At 43.4% G+C, this 18,332-nt stretch overlaps 1 protein-coding gene across 2 annotated transcripts in view; it reads right to left on the reverse strand.

Annotated features, from left to right (window-relative positions):
• The window catches only part of LOC149440901 (class I histocompatibility antigen, F10 alpha chain-like), a 40,906-nt gene extending 26,518 nt beyond the window's left edge, over positions 1–14,388 (reverse strand). For both annotated transcript variants that reach the window (XM_089658011.1, XM_089658010.1), the window contains exon 1: positions 14,238–14,388. In XM_089658011.1, coding sequence (XP_089514137.1) covers positions 14,238–14,376 — 139 coding nt within the window. In that variant the 5' untranslated portion in view covers positions 14,377–14,388. The remainder of the gene's footprint in view (positions 1–14,237) is intronic.
• Positions 14,389–18,332: the final 3,944 nt, after the last annotated feature.

Raw genomic sequence — 18,332 nt, forward strand, 5'->3', positions numbered from 1 at the left:
GAACTGGAGTCAGCGGCGACACACCCCATATCACCCCGAGAGTAGCGGTAAGGTTGAACGTCTTCCGATACCCAAAAACCTAGGCCTGAGTGTCTCCCCATTGCCCCCTATTCCATCCGGAATGCCCCTCGGCAACCACATGGGCTGTCACCCTACGAGGTGTTGTTTGGGGGACCTCCCAAAACAGGGTTGTACTTTCCTCAACAGTTGTCATCTTTGCATTCACAGCTTACAGGTTATGTGCAATCTCTGCAACGGGAGCTGCAGAAGATACACCATCGGGTTCGCGAATCGCTCCCCGATCAATAACAGGTGTTCTTTCTATTGAGCCAGGTGATTGGGTCGTCCTAAAGAAACATCAAAGAACCGGACTCGAGCCACGGTTCACCGGACCATACCAAGTCCAGCTGACGACACCTACCTCACTCAAACTCAAGGGACGAGACAACTGGGTGCACGCAAGCCACTGCAAGAAGCTTTTCAGCTACACCAGAGAATGAGGGGTGTCATTTTCCTTTTTCTTTTTGTTTGTATGTCATACATGTGTGTGAACGGAGGAAAAGACGGCAGATACACCAACCTTTTATTTAAAATGCACCTGCGTTTAGCTAGAACCGCCAACAAAACCAACTGTTGGGTATGCTCTAAGCAAGGGACCCCTGGTCAGCCCCCACGTAGACATTTGTCGGTAGAACTTAATGACACATTTTTGTCAGGTAACATCAGTTTCAGCACCAATATTAGCTCTAGCTCCTGTAGGACCCTCGTCAGTCCATTATGGGTAACTGGACAGCTAGGCAGCCCTCAGGTGTGCTTTAACATCAGCTTTGGCACAGGTAACAAGTTTGTTGGGACTACCACCTGTGAGGGAGGTATAACTGTCAATCTGACTAACCAGACTTCCCTTCTGAGTAACCACACTGACCGACCAGACCACGTGTGTTGGAAGGACGGATGTGATGTGCAGACTGAGGGAGCAATCCCCCAGTCTGTGCAACTGTTGCTCAGTGCCAGAGGCCGAACGAGGAACTCCTCCTGTTCTGCTCTGACAGGTCCATACTATTTTCTGTGTGGTTCGGCAGCCTATAGAACATTTCCCCAGAACGCGAAAGGTTTGTGTGCCCTCATAAAGCTAGTCCCCGCATCCTATGTAGTGATGGACCATGAAGAGTTGATGGTCCACAAGAAGGTAAGGATGGCAGGGAGAGTTCGCAGGGAACTGTTCTCTGAGGGCGACCAGGCATGGGCTTGGTTCCCCTCATGGACAGGATGGGGAATAGAACTTATGAAGCGCCTGAACAATTTTTCTGTCATCGTGGATAGTATGTTTAACGAGACCGTAGAGGCTGTCAGAGAAATTGCCCAAGAACAACGGCAGATGGGAATTTTAGTGCTTCAGGAGAAGATGGCCCTTGATTATCTTTTAGCCGCCAAAGGGGGGTTCTGTGAGTTCATCAGAGAGGATTGTTGTACTTGGATAGAAGACACCGATGACAAGGTCCAGGCCCATATGGACAAAGTTAGTGAACTACAGGGAAAAGCTAGAGCTATAGCTAGTGAGGGTTGGAATCCGTTCAAGGGTTTGGGAGGATTGGGAGATTTCCTGTTCTCCATCGGATCTTGGTTGAAGGAAGTGGGAGTGTATATCCTGATGCTTCTCTTTTTCATCTGCCTTTTATATGCCGCGGTGAGATGTTCCTGTTGCCTCATCGACCGTGTAAACCAAGCTCGGGCAGACGACCACATCTCCATGCCCGCTCCTGGGATCCCACTCCAACCACTGATCGGAGGAAGACCTCACCAACCATCCACCTTCTCTACAGATTACGTCCTGGCTTCCCTCTAATTTATCTCTCTGAAGACCACATTCTCCAAGACCTTCAAGCAAGCTTCAAGCCTCATCATGGTTTGTGTCTGCGATTTGGAAAACTGTCTGGGTCGAGACCAGCCTTGTGTGGCCCCGTCTGCAGGGGCAATTTGAGAATCTGTTGCTGGATCTCCCCAGACCACCGTGGGATCACAAGCTTTATTCATACCACAAGTCTGTTTGTGGTTTTTGCAAGAGCCTTCCTGTAGTGAAGGTTCCAACGCTCTTGAGGATCATCGCTTCAATCAAGCCTGTTTGCGTCGAGTCTGCGTCGGGTCTTGTTGTTTCAGGTACCCCGTGGAGCTTTATTCTCAGGGACAACTACAGGAACTCTTTGAAGTTTGAGACTACACCCATCAAGCTGAAGAAGATCAAGAAGGGACACGAGGAGAATATGATAAAACAGGAGGGAATGTCATGGAAATTTTGTATTGTTGGTCGAACTTTAAATGTGTCATATATTCGTGTTATTCATATGTCTCTCGTGTGGCTTAATTAAAGCTCTGAAGGCTGCAATTGGGCCATGCGCATGTACAATGTATGTATTACAGTACTCGGCTTGGTAATGGATGAGATGGCAGATCTGCGCTTATAGACCGGCGTGTATACCACCACGGCATTCCATGCGAATGCTGCTGTCAGTAGACCGTGGGCCTGTATCCACATATCAGCAGCATGGTACCACGTGGGCTTCATAACGCAATGCGCAAGCGGTGTGAACTCCACGTGTAGGCTTATGCATATCTTACAACCCATTACCAACTTGAAACTGTATCTTGGATGGATGTGTTTTAATAAAGATCGTATCGGGCCCATCCAGGTACAGACTGATATTTTTAGGGAGTGCTTGTGCAGAGAATTTTACATACCAATAGAAGCTAGTAGGACAGGAAATATGACCTCAGATGGCTCATAGGGGGGAAGGGGAGGAAGTCTGCTGACCTCAGAAGGTTCATGGGGGAGGACCAGTGATAGATAATAGGAAAGGCTATGCTCCAATTGGAATGTACATCTTCTGTATAGGCAATCCCCATTGCATTGTTCGGTGGGAGGGGTTTGACTTTATTCATGTGGGGGGCATGTGTGTATTTTTAATAAAAACAGAGAGCTGAGCCTAAAGCCGGCCCTTATGTGGATTGCAACCAGCCTTAGAGTGTCGTGTGATCATTCTAGGGTAACGGAGCTCCAAATCACCTACAAATCAACAGGACCAAAGTATTTGGATGGGCAGGAATCGTGTAGTTTGGCTGCAGTCGTGGTAAGCGAAATTCACACAGCTTTATGGGGGATTTCTGCGCATCCAACTGCGAGTACTCACGGTAAGGAGAAATTCGTTAAAGCGAATTTCCAAGACACCACTAATCAATAGGCGGTAAGGAGTTCCTCAGTATTAATGTCCAGAACAATAATGACCAATGATTTGGATTATTTTCACCCAAAAAATGTAGCAGAATACATCTTGGCCTAAATTTATGAAGAACATTTATTTGAAAAATTTTATAACAGAAATGAAAAAAAAAGTTTTTTTTCCAATTTTTTTTAGTTTATTTAGCAAAAAATAAAAAACAAGTGGTGAGTAAATACCACCAAAAGAAAGCTCTAGTTGTGTGAACAAAATGATAAAAACTGAATTTAGGTACAGTGTTGCATGACTGCGCAATTCTCATTCATAGTGCCAGAGAGCTGAAAATTGGCCTGGGCAGGAAGGGGGTGACAGTCCCCGGTATTGAAGTGGATAAGTCTGGGCTCTGACCCGGCCATGCAAGGACTGTCACCCATTTCTCCCCCAACCTCTGTGGGGTCTTTTTTGCTATGTGCTTTGGGTCATTGCCATGTTGGACTTTCTGGCAGAGGGCAGATGATTTTCCTCAGAATTTTGATGGCATTTTTCCTTCTGTCCTGACAAGTGCTCCAGTCCCTGCTGCAGAGAAACCCCCCCCCCCCCCCCCCCATACCAGGATATTCCCCCCTCCATGCTTTACTGTAGGAATGGTGGGATTTGGATGGTGAGCTGGATTGGATTTCTGCCAGACATATAATTTAGTGTTGAGGCCAAATCATTCCATTTTAGTCCCATCTGACCAGAACACCTTTTTCCATGCGGCCTCAGAATCTTCAAGGTGTGTTTTGGCAAATCTCAGTCATGACTACATGTGGGCTTTCTTGAGGAGCAGCTTTTTTCTTGCCACCCTCCCATACAAGCCACATTTGTGGAGGATTTGTGATATTGTTGTCACATGCACACAATGACCACTCTTTGTCATAGATTCCTGCAACTGCTTCAGAATTGCTGGAGGCCTCTTGGTAGCCTCTCTGACCAGTTTCCTCTTGGCTCTTTCATCCAGTTTGGAGCGACGACTGATCCAGGGAGGGTCTGTGTTGTACCAAATACCTTCCACTCCTAAATAATAGACTTCACTGTGCTTCTAGGCATTGATAAATCATTTGACATTTTCGTTTGTATCCTTATCCTGACTTGTGCCTGTCCACAACTTTATCCCAGAGATCTTTAGACAGTGCCTTGCCACCCATAATTGATAGTTTTCTACAGTTGCACTACCAGGGACTGAAATGCTCCAGGAAAGCTCTTTTTATGCTGAGCTAATCAAAATGACCACAGCTGATCACAGTAGAAAGTCAAATGGCTTTGTGTGCCATTGAGAAGGTGATTAGCTACACCTGACTGAGTTTACAAGTCATTGTTAGGAGGGGGGGGGGGGGTGATCCTTTTTCCAACTCAGTGATTTGGTTTTTGAATTAAAAAAAAAAAAAAACAATTCTGACATGTTGGTGTTATATCACCCGGATGTTATAAGTTGCACTGAGTGAATCCAGCTGGATAAAACAAAAACTGTGTGTCTTCATTTCAGGCTGCAAAGCAACAAAATGTAATTATTTTAAAGGGGGGGGGGAGGGAGGGGGTTGATTATTTTCTATACCCACTGTATGTACCATGGGTTGTAGACGCTGTAACCAATTAATATACACATTGGGATTTTTTTTTTTATAATTTATGAAGAAATTTGATTTTATTGGATATGTCCTATAACAGAAAGTAGAAAATATTGGGTTTTTTTTAGGTTTGATCTTTTTTCATTTACATAATAAAAAATAAATTCAGTGATGATCAAATATCACCAAAATAAAGCTCCAAAAATAAAATGAGTTTTTCATGGCACAATTGTGCAGATTGAGCTTTTCTGTGACCTTAGATTCTTAGGCCTTGTTCACATGGATGTACTTAGAGTGGTTCTAAAGGCTCAAGGTTCTTTATCGTCATGCAGGTAAAAAAAACCTGTGTGCAGCATCCCCCCAGCCCCCCCCCCCCAATACTCACCTAGCCCCCTCTCGCTTCAGTGATGTGCACTGGACTCTTGGCTATCCCGGGTCTCCCTCTTCTTATTGGCTGAGACAGAAGCAGGAGCTATTAGCTCCCAATGCTGTCAATCACAGCCAGTGAGCCAATGAGCAGAGAGGGGCGGGGCCAAGCCACAGCTCAATGTGTGAATACAAAAATGGAGCAATGGGGGCCTCCATAGCAATAGGCTGCTTTCACACTGAGCAGTTTTTGCAGCACTTTTGAGTAAAGAAAGAAAAAAAAAGGCACAAGAAAAGCTCAAGAATAAAAAAAAAAGAAAAATGCATCCCTTTAAATTCAATGTATGTCTTCACACTGGTCTGTTGCGCTTCCCTTGTGTTGTACTTGGTGTTAAATCCTGCTTGCCGCATTTTGGGCGCACCAAAAATGCACCTCCCCATTGAGGCCTGACCACCATCAATGCGTTTTTTACGGCTTTTTTTGCAGAAACGCACTACAGTCCATTAAACATGACTTTCTATGGGACACATTCACATCTATGCTTTTTTGAGCTTTATTCAGCAACTGCATTTTTGGAAAGGGTCAGGGACTTTTTTTAAATGCAAAACAGTTTGGTTTTGGTGCAACAGAAATTAATAGATGCAAAAAACGCATGTAGTGCGTTTTTGACGCATTTTCACAAGTTTTGCTTTTTAATCTGCCCTGCAACAAATTGGCCAAGAAAATTAAATAAAAATAAAAAAACGTAAACCGCATAAAAAAGGTGTCAAAATGTGCGTGCATAAAACACAATATGAACTGCAAAAAGGACAAAAACGCAAACTGCATTGGTGTGAAGCAGGCTGGAAATGCACTGATAACAGCAAAAAAGTGTCAAAAACTTATGTGTTTCGTTTTTGATGCATTTTTAATCTGCCTAGCAACAAGTTGCCCCCCCCCCCAAAAAAAAAGCTTTAAAAAGAACATCAAAAACACGCCTGAAAAAAAAAATGCGCTGAAAAAGAACTGAAAAACAGACAAAACACAACCTGTATTGGTATGAAACAGGGCTGAAATGCACTGCAAACTGCAAAAATGAGTCAAAAACTCAGGTGTTTCGTTTTTGATGCATTTTGCGTTTTTAATCTGCCCGGCAACATGTTGGCCAAAAAAAAAGAAAACAAATTCACAAAACGCACAAAAAAAAGTCAAAAAACACACATGCAAAACTGACAAAACACAAACTGCTGGTGTGAACCAAGCCTGAAATGCATTGAAAATGCATCAAAAATGCATGTGTTGCGTTTTTGATGGTTTTTGAGTCGCATGACTATAAAAACCGCACCATAATCATGGTAAAATCGTGGCAAAATTGCACATTTTCAGCAGCCACTAATCGGCTCCTTTTTTCCTATTGGCAAAGTGCTAACAATATTTTCGGCTGATACATTTTGACCGCTGGTATATTGCTGCATCCCTGATATACAGTGTATAGTGCGTACACAGGGTATATAGGGTGTAGAGTGTATACAGGGTATATAGGGTGTAGAGTGTATACAGGGTATATAGGGTGTAGAGTGTATACAGGGTATATAGGGTGTAGAGTGTATACAGGGTATATAGGGTGTAGAGTGTATACAGGGTATATAGGGTGTAGCGTGTATACAGGGTATATAGGGTGTAGAGTGTATACAGGGTATATAGGGTGTAGAGTGTATACAGGGTATATAGGGTGTAGAGTGTATACAGGGTATATAGGGTGTAGAGTGTATACAGGGTATATAGGGTGTAGAGTGTATACAGGGTATAGAGTGTATACAGGGTATATAGGGTGTAGAGTGTATACAGGGTATATAGGGTGTTGCGTGTATACAGGGTATAAAGGGTGTAGAGTGTATACAGGGTATATAGGGTGTAGAGTGTATACAGGGTATATAGGTTGTAGAGTGTATACAGGGTATATAGGGTGTAGAGTGTATACAGGGTATATAGGGTGTAGAGTGTATACAGGGTATATAGGGTGTAGAGTGTATACAGGGTATATAGGGTGTAGAGTGTATACAGGGTATATAGGGTGTAGAGTGTATACAGGGTATATAGGGTGTAGAGTGTATACAGGGTATATAGGGTGTAGAGTGTATACAGGGTATATAGGGTGTAGAGTGTATACAGGGTATATAGGGTGTAGAGTGTATACAGGGTATATAGGGTGTAGAGTGTATACAGGGTATATAGGGTGTAGAGTGTATACAGAATATAGAGTGTATACAGGGTATATAGGGTGTAGAGTGTATACAGGGTATATAGGGTGTTGCGTGTATACAGGGTATAAAGGGTGTAGAGTGTATACAGGGTATATAGGGTGTAGAGTGTATACAGGGTATACAGGGTGTAGAGTGTATACAGGGTATATAGTGTGTAGCGTGTATACAGGGTATATAGGGTGTAGAGTGTATACAGGGTATATAGTGTGTAGCGTGTATACAGGGTATATAGGGTGTAGCGTGTATACAGGGTATATAGTGTGTAGCGTGTATACAGGGTATATAGGGTGTAGAGTGTATACAGGGTATATAGGGTGTAGAGTGTATACAGGGTATATAGTGTGTAGCGTGTATACAGGGTATACAGGGTATAGAGTGTATACAGGGTATATAGGGTGTAGAGTGTATACAGGGTATATAGTGTGTAGCGTGTATACAGGGTATATAGTGTGTAGCGTGTATACAGGGTATATATGGTGTAGAGTGTATACAGGGTATATATGGTGTAGCGTGTATACAGGGTATATAGGGTGTAGAGTGTATACAGGGTATATATGGTGTAGCGTGTATACAGGGTATATAGGGTGTAGAGTGTATACAGGGTATATAGGGTGTAGAGTGTATACAGGGTATATAGGGCGTAGAGTGTATACAGGGTATATAGGGTGTAGAGTGTATACAGGGTATATAGGGTGTAGAGTGTATACAGGGTATATAGGGTGTAGAGTGTATACAGGGTATATAGGGTGTAGAGTGTATACAGGGTATATAGGGTGTAGAGTGTATACAGGGTATATAGGGTGTAGAGTGTATACAGGGTATATAGGGTGAAGAGTGTATACAGGGTATATAGGGTGTAGAGTGTATACAGGGTATATAGGGTGTAGAGTGTATACAGGGTATATAGTGTGTAGCGTGTATACAGGGTATATAGGGTGTAGAGTGTATACAGGGTATATAGTGTGTAGCGTGTATACAGGGTATATAGTGTGTAGCGTGTATACAGGGTATATAGGGTGTAGAGTGTATACAGGGTATATAGGGTGTAGCGTGTATACAGGGTATATAGGGTGTAGAGTGTATACAGGGTATATAGGGTGTAGCGTGTATACAGGGTATATAGGGTGTAGAGTGTATACAGGGTATATAGGGTGTAGCGTGTATACAGGGTATATAGGGTGTAGCGTGTATACAGGGTATATAGGGTGTAGAGTGTATACAGGGTATATAGTGTGTAGCGTGTATACAGGGTATATAGGGTGTAGAGTGTATACAGGGTATATAGGGTGTAGCGTGTATACAGGGTATATAGGGTATATAGGGTGTAGAGTGTATACAGGGTATATAGGGTGTAGAGTGTATACAGGGTATATAGGGTGTAGAGTGTATACAGGGTATAAGGGTGTAGAGTGTATACGGTATATAGGGTGTAGAGTGTATACAGGGTATATAGGGTGTAGAGTGTATACAGGGTATATAGGGTGTAGAGTGTATACAGGGTATATAGGGTGTAGAGTGTATACAGGGTATATAGGGTGTAGCGTGTATACAGGGTATATAGGGTGTAGAGTGTATACAGGGTATATAGTGTGTAGAGTGTATACAGGGTATATAGGGTGTAGAGTGTATACAGGGTATATAGGGTGTAGCGTGTATACAGGGTATATAGGGTGTAGAGTGTATACAGGGTATATAGGGTGTAGAGTGTATACAGGGTATATAGGGTGTAGAGTGTATACAGGGTATATAGGGTGTAGAGTGTATACAGGGTATATAGGGCGTAGAGTGTATACAGGGTATATAGGGTGTAGAGTGTATAAAAGGGTGTAGAGTGTATACAGGTTATATAGGTTGTAGAGTGTATACAGGGTATATAGGGTGTAAAGTGTTTACAGGGTATATAGGGTGCAGAGTGTATACAGGGTATATAGGGTGTAGAGTGTATACAGGGTATATAGGGTGTAGCTCATACAGGGTATATAGGGTGTTGCGTGTATACAGGGTATATAGGGTGTAGAGTGTATACAGGGTATATAGGGTGTAGCTCATACAGGGTATATATGGTGTTGCGTGTATACAGGGTATATAGGGTGTAGAGTGTATACAGGGTATATAGGGTGTAGAGTGTATACAGGGTATATAGGGTGTAGCGTGTATACAGGGTATATAGGGTGTAGAGTGTATACAGGGTGTAGTGTGTATACAAGGTATATAGGGTATAGAGTGTATACAGGGTATATAGGGTGTAGAGTGTATACAGGGTTTATAGGGTGTAGAGTGTATACAGGGTATATAGGGTGTAGAGTGTATACAGGGTATATAGGGTGTAGAGTGTATACAGGGTATATAGGGTGTAGAGTGTATACAGGGTTTATAGGGTGTAGAGTGTATACAGGGTATATAGGGTGTAGAGTGTATACAGGGTATATAGGGTGTAGAGTGTATACAGGGTATATAGGGTGTAGAGTGTATACAGGGTTTATAGGGTGTAGAGTGTATACAGGGTATATAGGGTGTAGAGTGTATACAGGGTATATAGGGTGTAGAGTGTATACAGAGTATACAGGGTGTACAGTGTATACAGGGTATATAGGGTGTAGAGTGTATACAGGGTATATAGGGTGTAGAGTGTATACAGGGTATATAGGGTGTAGAGTGTATACAGGTTATATAGGGTGTAGAGTGTATACAGGGTATAGAGTGTATACAGGGTATATAGGGTGTAGAGTGTATACAGGGTATATAGGGTGTAGAGTGTATACAGGGTATATAGGGTGTAGAGTGTATACAGGGTATATAGGGTGTAGAGTGTATACAGGGTATATAGGGTGTAGAGTGTATACAGGTTATATAGGGTGTAGAGTGTATACAGGGTATAGCCATACAGGGTATATAGGGTGTAGAGTGTATACAGGGTATAGAGTGTATACAGGGTATATAGGGTGTAGAGTGTATACAGGGTATATAGGGTGTAGAGTGTATACAGGGTATATAGGGTGTAGAGTGTATACAGGGTATATAGGGTGTAGCGTGTATACAGGGTATATAGGGTGTAGAGTGTATACAGGGTATATAGGGTGTAGAGTGTATACAGGGTATATAGGGTGTAGTGTGTATACAGGGTATATAGGGTGTATACAGGGTATATAGGGTGTAGAGTGTATACAGGGTAAATAGGGTGTAGAGTGTATACAGGGTATATAGGGTGTAGCGTGTATACAGGGTATATAGGGTGTAGCGTGTATACAGGGTGTAGAGTGTATACAGGGTATATAGGGTGTAGAGTGTATATAGGGTATATAGGGTGTAGAGTGTATACAGGGTATACAGGGTGTAGAGTGTATACAGGGTATATAGGGTGTAGAGTGTATACAGGGTATATAGGGTGTAGAGTGTATATAGGGTGTAGAGTGTATACAGGGTATATAGGGTGTAGAGTGTATACAGGGTATATAGGGTGTAGAGTGTATACAAGGTATATAGGGTGTAGAGTGTATACAGGGTATATAGGGTGTAGAGTGTATACAGGGTACATAGGGTGTAGAGTGTATACAGGGTATATAGGGTGTAGCGTGTATACAGGTGATATAGGGTGTTGAGTGTATACAGGGTATATAGGGCGTAGAGTGTATACAGAGTATATAGGGTGTAGAGTGTATACAGAGTATATAGGGTGTAGAGTGTATACAGGGTATATAGGGTGTAGAGTGTATACAGGGTACATAGGGTGTAGCGTGTATACAGGTGATATAGGGTGTTGAGTGTATACAGGGTATATAGGGTGTAGCGTGTATACAGGTGATATAGGGTGTTGAGTGTATACAGGGTATATAGGGTGTAGAGTGTATACAGGGTATATAGGGTGTAGCGTGTATACAGGTGATATAGGGTGTTGAGTGTATACAGGGTATATAGGGTGTAGAGTGTATACAGGGTACATAGGGTGTAGAGTGTATACAGGGTACATAGGGTGTAGAGTGTATACAGGGTATATAGGGTGTAGCGTGTATACAGGTGATATAGGGTGTTGAGTGTATACAGGGTATATAGGGTGTAGAGTGTATACAGGGTATATAGTGTGTAGCGTGTATACAGGGTATATAGGGTGTAGAGTGTATACAGGGTATATAGTGTGTAGCGTGTATACAGGGTATATAGGGTGTAGAGTGTATACAGGGTATATAGGGCGTAGAGTGTATACAGGGTATATAGGGCGTAGAGTGTATACAGGGTATATAGGGCGTAGAGTGTATACAGGGTATATAGGTTGTAGAGTGTATACAGGGTATATAGGGCGTAGAGTGTATACAGGGTATATAGGGCGTAGAGTGTATACAGGGTATATAGGGCGTAGAGTGTATACAGGGTATATAGGGTGTAGAGTGTATACAGAGTATATAGGGTGTAGAGTGTATACAGGGTATATAGGGTGTAAAGTGTATACAGGGTATATAGGGTGTAGAGTGTATACAGGGTATATAGGGTGTAGAGTGTATACAGGGTATATAGGGTGTAGAGTGTATACAGGGTATACAGGGTGTAGAGTGTATACAGGGTATACAGGGTGTAGAGTGTATACAGGGTATACAGGGTGTAGAGTGTATACAGGGTACATAGGGTGTAGAGTGTATACAGGGTACATAGGGTGTAGAGTGTATACAGGGTATATAGGGTGTAGAGTGTATACAGGGTATATAGGGTGTAGAGTGTATACAGGGTATATAGGGCGTAGAGTGTATACAGGGTATATAGGGCGTAGAGTGTATACAGGGTATATAGGTTGTAGAGTGTATACAGGGTATATAGGGCGTAGAGTGTATACAGGGTATATAGGGCGTAGAGTGTATACAGGGTATATAGGGTGTAGAGTGTATACAGGGTATATAGGGTGTAGAGTGTATACAGGGTATACAGGGTGTAGAGTGTATACAGGGTATATAGGGTGTAGAGTGTATACAGGGTATACAGGGTGTAGAGTGTATACAGGGTATATAGGGTGTAGAGTGTATACAGGGTATATAGGGTGTAGCGTGTATACAGGGTATATAGGGTGTAGAGTGTATACAGGGTATATAGTGTGTAGCGTGTATACAGGGTATATAGTGTGTAGAGTGTATACAGGGTATATAGTGTGTAGCGTGTATACAGGGTATATAGGGTGTAGAGTGTATACAGGGTATATAGGGTGTAGAGTGTATACAGGGTATATAGGGTGTAGAGTGTATACAGGGTATATAGGGTGTAGAGTGTATACAGGGTATATAGGGTGTAGAGTGTATACAGGGTATATAGGGTGTAGAGTGTATACAGGGTATATAGGGTGTAGAGTGCATACAGGGTATATAGGGTGTAGAGTGTATACAGGGTATATAGGGTGTAGAGTGTATACAGGGTATATAGGGTGTAGAGTGTATACAGGGTATATAGGGTGTAGAGTGTATACAGGGTATAGAGTGTATACAGGGTATATAGGGTGTAGAGGGTATACAGGGTATATAGAGTGTATACAGGGTATATAGGGCGTAGAGTGTATAGAGGGTATATAGGGTGTAGAGTGTATAGAGGGTATATAGGGTGTAGAGTGTATACAGGGTATATAGGGTGTAGAGTGTATACAGGGTATATAGGGTGTAGAGTGTATACAGAGTATATAGGGTGTAGAGTGTATACAGGGTATATAGGGTGTAGAGTGTATACAGGTTATATAGAGTGTATACAGGGTATATAGGGCGTAGAGGGTATACAGGGTATATAGAGTGTATACAGGGTATATAGGGCGTAGAGTGTATACAGGGTATATAGGGTGTAGAGTGTATAGAGGGTATATAGGGTGTAGAGTGTATACAGGGTATATAGGGTGTAGAGTGTATACAGGGTATATAGGGTGTAGAGTGTATACAGGGTATATAGTGTGTAGCATGTATACAGAGTATATAGGGTGTAGAGTGTATACAGGGTATATAGGGTGTAGAGTGTATACAGGGTATATAGGTTGTAGAGTGTATACAGGGTATATAGGGTGTAGCCTGAAATGCATTGAAAGCATATATAAAAAACAAACACGTGTTGCCTTTTTGATGCGTTTTAAATCTGTCCAGCAACAAGTTGTCCCAAAAAAACGAAAAAAATCCAAAAAAAAAAAACGAAAACAAAAAACACCATGCAAAAAAAATAAACCGCATCAAAGAAATTTGTCAAAAACATGCGTGTAAAACACAAAACGCACTGCAAAAACACAAACTGCATTGGTGTGAAACAGGCCAAAAATGCACTGAAAAAAACAAAAATGGAAACACTCATGTATTTAGTTTTTGATGCATTTTGTGTTTTTAATCTGCCCAGCAACAAGTTGGTCAAAATAAATAAATTAAAAATGCTAAATGCATTTAAAAAAAGTGTAAAAAAACGCACATGCAAACATGCAAAACAGACAAAAAGGCAAACTGCTGGTGTGAACCAGGCCTGAAATGCATTGACAACGCACACGTGTTGCATTTTGATGCTTTTTTTGAGTCACATGACTATGCAAAACGCACCCTAATCGCTGTAAAATTGCACGTTTTCAGTGGCCATTATCAGCTCCTTTTTCCCATCTGCAAAACGCTAACAATATTTGCGGCTCATACATTCTGGCCGCTGGTATATTGGTGCATCCCTGGCATAGTGTATAGCGTGTAAATAATGTATATAGGGTGTAGCGTGTATATAGGGTGTAGCGTGTATATAGGGAGTGGTGTATATATATAGGGTGGAGCGTGTACATAGCGTGTATACATTGCGTGTGGATAATAAACATGTATACAGTCACCTCTCCTCTCCAGATCTTCTCTCCCGTACTCTATGAATTGCTTGAGCTCCTCCAGACATTGATTCTCCAGATAATTCTTGTCTCTCCCCCCATCTCTCCTCCGGACTGTTCCATCTCTGTGTGGTGATCTGAGCCCCATTCATGGTCGGGATATACAGTCATGGCCGAAATTGTTGGCACCCTTGATATTTCTCCAGGAAATCATGTATTTCTCACGAAACGTATTGCATTAACACATGTTTTGCTATACACATGTTTATTCCCTTTGTGTGTATTGGGACAAAACAAAAAAAGGGAGGAAAGAAAGCAAATTCGACATAATGTCACACAAACCTCCAAAAATGGGCTGGACAAAAGTATTGGCACCCTTTCACAACTGCGGATAAATAAGAATGTTACAAGCATGTGATGCTCCTGTAAACTCACCTGGGGCAAGTAACAGGTGTGGGCAATATAGAAATCACACCTGAAAGCAGATAAAAAGGAGAGACGTTCACTTAACCTTTGCATTGTGTGTCTGTCTGTGCCACACTAAGCATGGACAACAGAAAGAGGAGACGAGAACTGTCTGAGGACCTGAGAACCAAAATTGTGGCAAAATATCAACAATCTCAAGGTTACAAGTCCATCTCCAGAGAACTAGATTTGCCTTTGTCCACAGTGCGCAACATTATCAAGAAGTTTGCAACCCATGGCACTGTAGCTAATCTCCCTGGTCGTGGACGGATGAGGAAAATTGATGAAAGATTGCAACGCAGAATAGTCCGGATGGTGGATAAGCAGCCCCAAACATGTTCCAAAGACATTCAAGCTGTCCTGCAGGCTCAGGGAGCATCAGTGTCAGCGCGAACTATCCGTCGACATTTAAATGAAATGAAACGCTATGGCAGGAGACCCAGGAGGACCCCACTGCTGACACAGAGACATAAAAAAGCAAGACTACAGTTTGCCAAAATGTACTTGAGTAAGCCAAAAGCCTTCTGGGAAAACGTCTTGTGGACAGATGAGACCAAGATAGAGCTTTTCGGTAAAGCACATCATTCTACTGTTTACCGAAAACGGAATGAGGCCTACAAAGAACAAAACACAGTACCTACGGTAAAATATGGTGGAGGTTCAATGATGTTTTGGGGTTGTTTTGCTGCCTCTGGCACTGGGTGCCTTGACTGTGTGCAAGGCATCATGAAATCTGAGGATTACCAAAGGATTTTGGGTCGCACTGTAGGGCCCAGTGTCAGAAAGCTGGGTTTGCGTCCAAGATCCTGGGTCTTCCAGCAGGACAATGACCCCAAACATACGTCAAAAAGCACTCAGAAATGGATGGCAAAGAAGCGCTGGAGAGTTCTGAAGTGGCCAGCAATGAGCCCAGATCTAAATCCCATTGAACACCTGTGGAGAGATCTTAAAATTGCTGTTGGGAAAAGGTGTCCTTCCAATAAGAGAGACCTGGAGCTGTTTGCAAAGGAAGAGTGGTCCAAAATTCCGGGTGAGAGGTGTCAGAAGCTTATTGATGGTTATAGGAAGCGACTGATTTCAGTTATGTTTTCCAAAGGGTGTGCAACCAAATATTAAGTTAAGGGTGCCAATACTTTTGTCCAGCCCATTTTTGGGGTTTTGTGTGACATTATGTCATATTTGCTTTTCTGCCTCTGTTTTATATTTGTTCCAATACATACAAAGGGAATAAACATGTGTATAGCAAAACATGTGTTAATGCAATACCTTTTTTGTGTGAAATACTTGATTTTCAGGAAAAATATCAAGGGTGCCAACAATTTCGGCCATGACTGTAGATCCATCTCTGTGTGTCCAGAGACACGAATTCTCTCCCATCATATCCGTGCTGACCATACCCCGCAGTGGTGCCGTCATCTCTCAGCTCACAGCCGTACATCCACTGGAAGATATGGATCCCTGCAGAGAGAAGAGGGAGATGTGAGCCGGGATCAGAGGGTGTCATGTGTGTGATATGTGATGATGTAGGAGGTGACGGTATAGGGGGGAGATATGTACGGGGATGGAGGTGTGTGATATGTGATATGTAGGAGGTGATGGTATAGGGGGGAGATATGTACAGGGATGGAGGTGTGTGATACGTGATGATGGAGGAGGTGACGGTATAGGGAGGAGCTATGTACAGGGATGGAGGTGTGTGATACGTGATGATGTAGGAGGTGACGGTATAGGGAGGAGATATGTACAGGGATGGAGGTGTGTGATACGTAATGATGTAGGAGGTGATGGTATAGGGAGGAGATATGTACAGGGATGGAGGTGTGATACGTGATGATGTAGGAGGTGACGGTATAGGGGGGAGATATGTACGGGGATGGAGGTGTGTGATACGTGATGATGTAGGAGGTGACGGTATAGGGAGGAGATATGTACAGGGATGGAGGTGTGTGATACGTGATGATGTAGGAGGTGACTGTATAGGGAGGAGATATGTACGGGGATGGAGGTGTGTGATACGTGATGATGTAGGAGGTGATGGTATAGGGGGGAGATATGTACGGGGATGGAGGTGTGTGATACGTAATGATGTAGGAGGTGATGGTATAGGGGGGAGATATGTACGGGGATGGAGGTGTGTGATACGTGATGATGTAGGAGGTGACGGTATAGGGAGGAGATATGTACAGGGATGGAGGTGTGTGATACGTGATGATGGAGGAGGTGACGGTATAGGGAGGAGATATGTACAGGGATGGAGGTGTGTGATATGTGATGATGTAGGAGGTGACGGTATAGGGGGGAGATATGTACAGGGATGGAGGTGTGTGATACGTGATATGTAGGAGGTGACGGTATAGGGAGGAGATATGTACGGGGATGGAGGTGTGATACGTGATGATGTAGGAGGTGACGGTATAGGGAGGAGCTATGTACAGGGATGGAGGTGTGTGATACGTGATGATGGAGGAGGTGACGGTATAGGGGGGAGATATGTACAGGGATGGAGGTGTGTGATATGTGATATGTAGGAGGTGATGGTATAGAGGGAGATATGTACGGGGATGGAGGTGTGTGATATGTCATGATGGAGGAGGTGACGGTATAGGTGGGAGATATGTACGGGGATGGAGGTGTGTGATATGTGATATGTAGGAGGTGACGGTATAGGGAGGAGATATGTACAGGGATGGAGGTGTGTGATACGTGATATGTAGGAGGTGATGGTATAGGGGGGAGATATGTACGGGGATGGAGGTGTGTGATATGTGATGATGGAGGAGGTGACGGTATAGGGAGGAGATATGTACAGGGATGGAGGTGTGTGATACGTGATGATGGAGGAGGTGATGGTATAGGGGGGAGATATGTACAGGGATGGAGGTGTGTGATACGTGATATGTAGGAGGTGACGGTATAGGGAGGAGCTATGTACGGGGATGGAGGTGTGTGATACGTGATGATGGAGGAGGTGACGGTATAGGGAGGAGATATGTACAGGAATGGAGGTGTGTGATATGTGATGATGTAGGAGGTGACGGTATAGGGGGGAGATATGTACAGGGATGGAGGTGTGTGATACGTGATGATGGAGGAGGTGACGGTATAGGGAGGAGATATGTACAGGGATGGAGGTGTGTGATACGTGATGATGGAGGAGGTGACGGTATAGGGAGGAGATATGTACAGGGATGGAGATGTGTGATACGTGATGATGGAGGAGGTGACGGTATAGGGAGGAGATATGTACGGGGATGGAGGTGTGTGATATGTGATATGTAGGAGGTGATGGTATAGGGAGGAGATATGTACAGGGATGGAGGTGTGTGATACGTGATGATGGAGGAGGTGATGGTATAGGGAGGAGATATGTACGGGGATGGAGGTGTGTGATACGTGGTGATGTAGGAGGTGACGGTATAGGGAGGAGATATGTACGGGGATGGAGGTGTGTGATACGTGATATGTAGGAGGTGACGGTATAGGGAGGAGCTATGTACGGGGATGGAGGTGTGTGATACGTGATGATGGAGGAGGTGACGGTATAGGGAGGAGATATGTACAGGAATGGAGGTGTGTGATATGTGATGATGTAGGAGGTGACGGTATAGGGAGGAGATTTGTACAGGGGTGGAGGTGTGT

The sequence above is a fragment of the Staurois parvus genome, unplaced genomic scaffold, assembly GCF_062004578.1.
Source record: "Staurois parvus isolate SC_StPar_1 unplaced genomic scaffold, SC_StPar_1.0 ptg001049l, whole genome shotgun sequence".
Lineage (NCBI taxonomy): Eukaryota > Metazoa > Chordata > Amphibia > Anura > Ranidae > Staurois > Staurois parvus.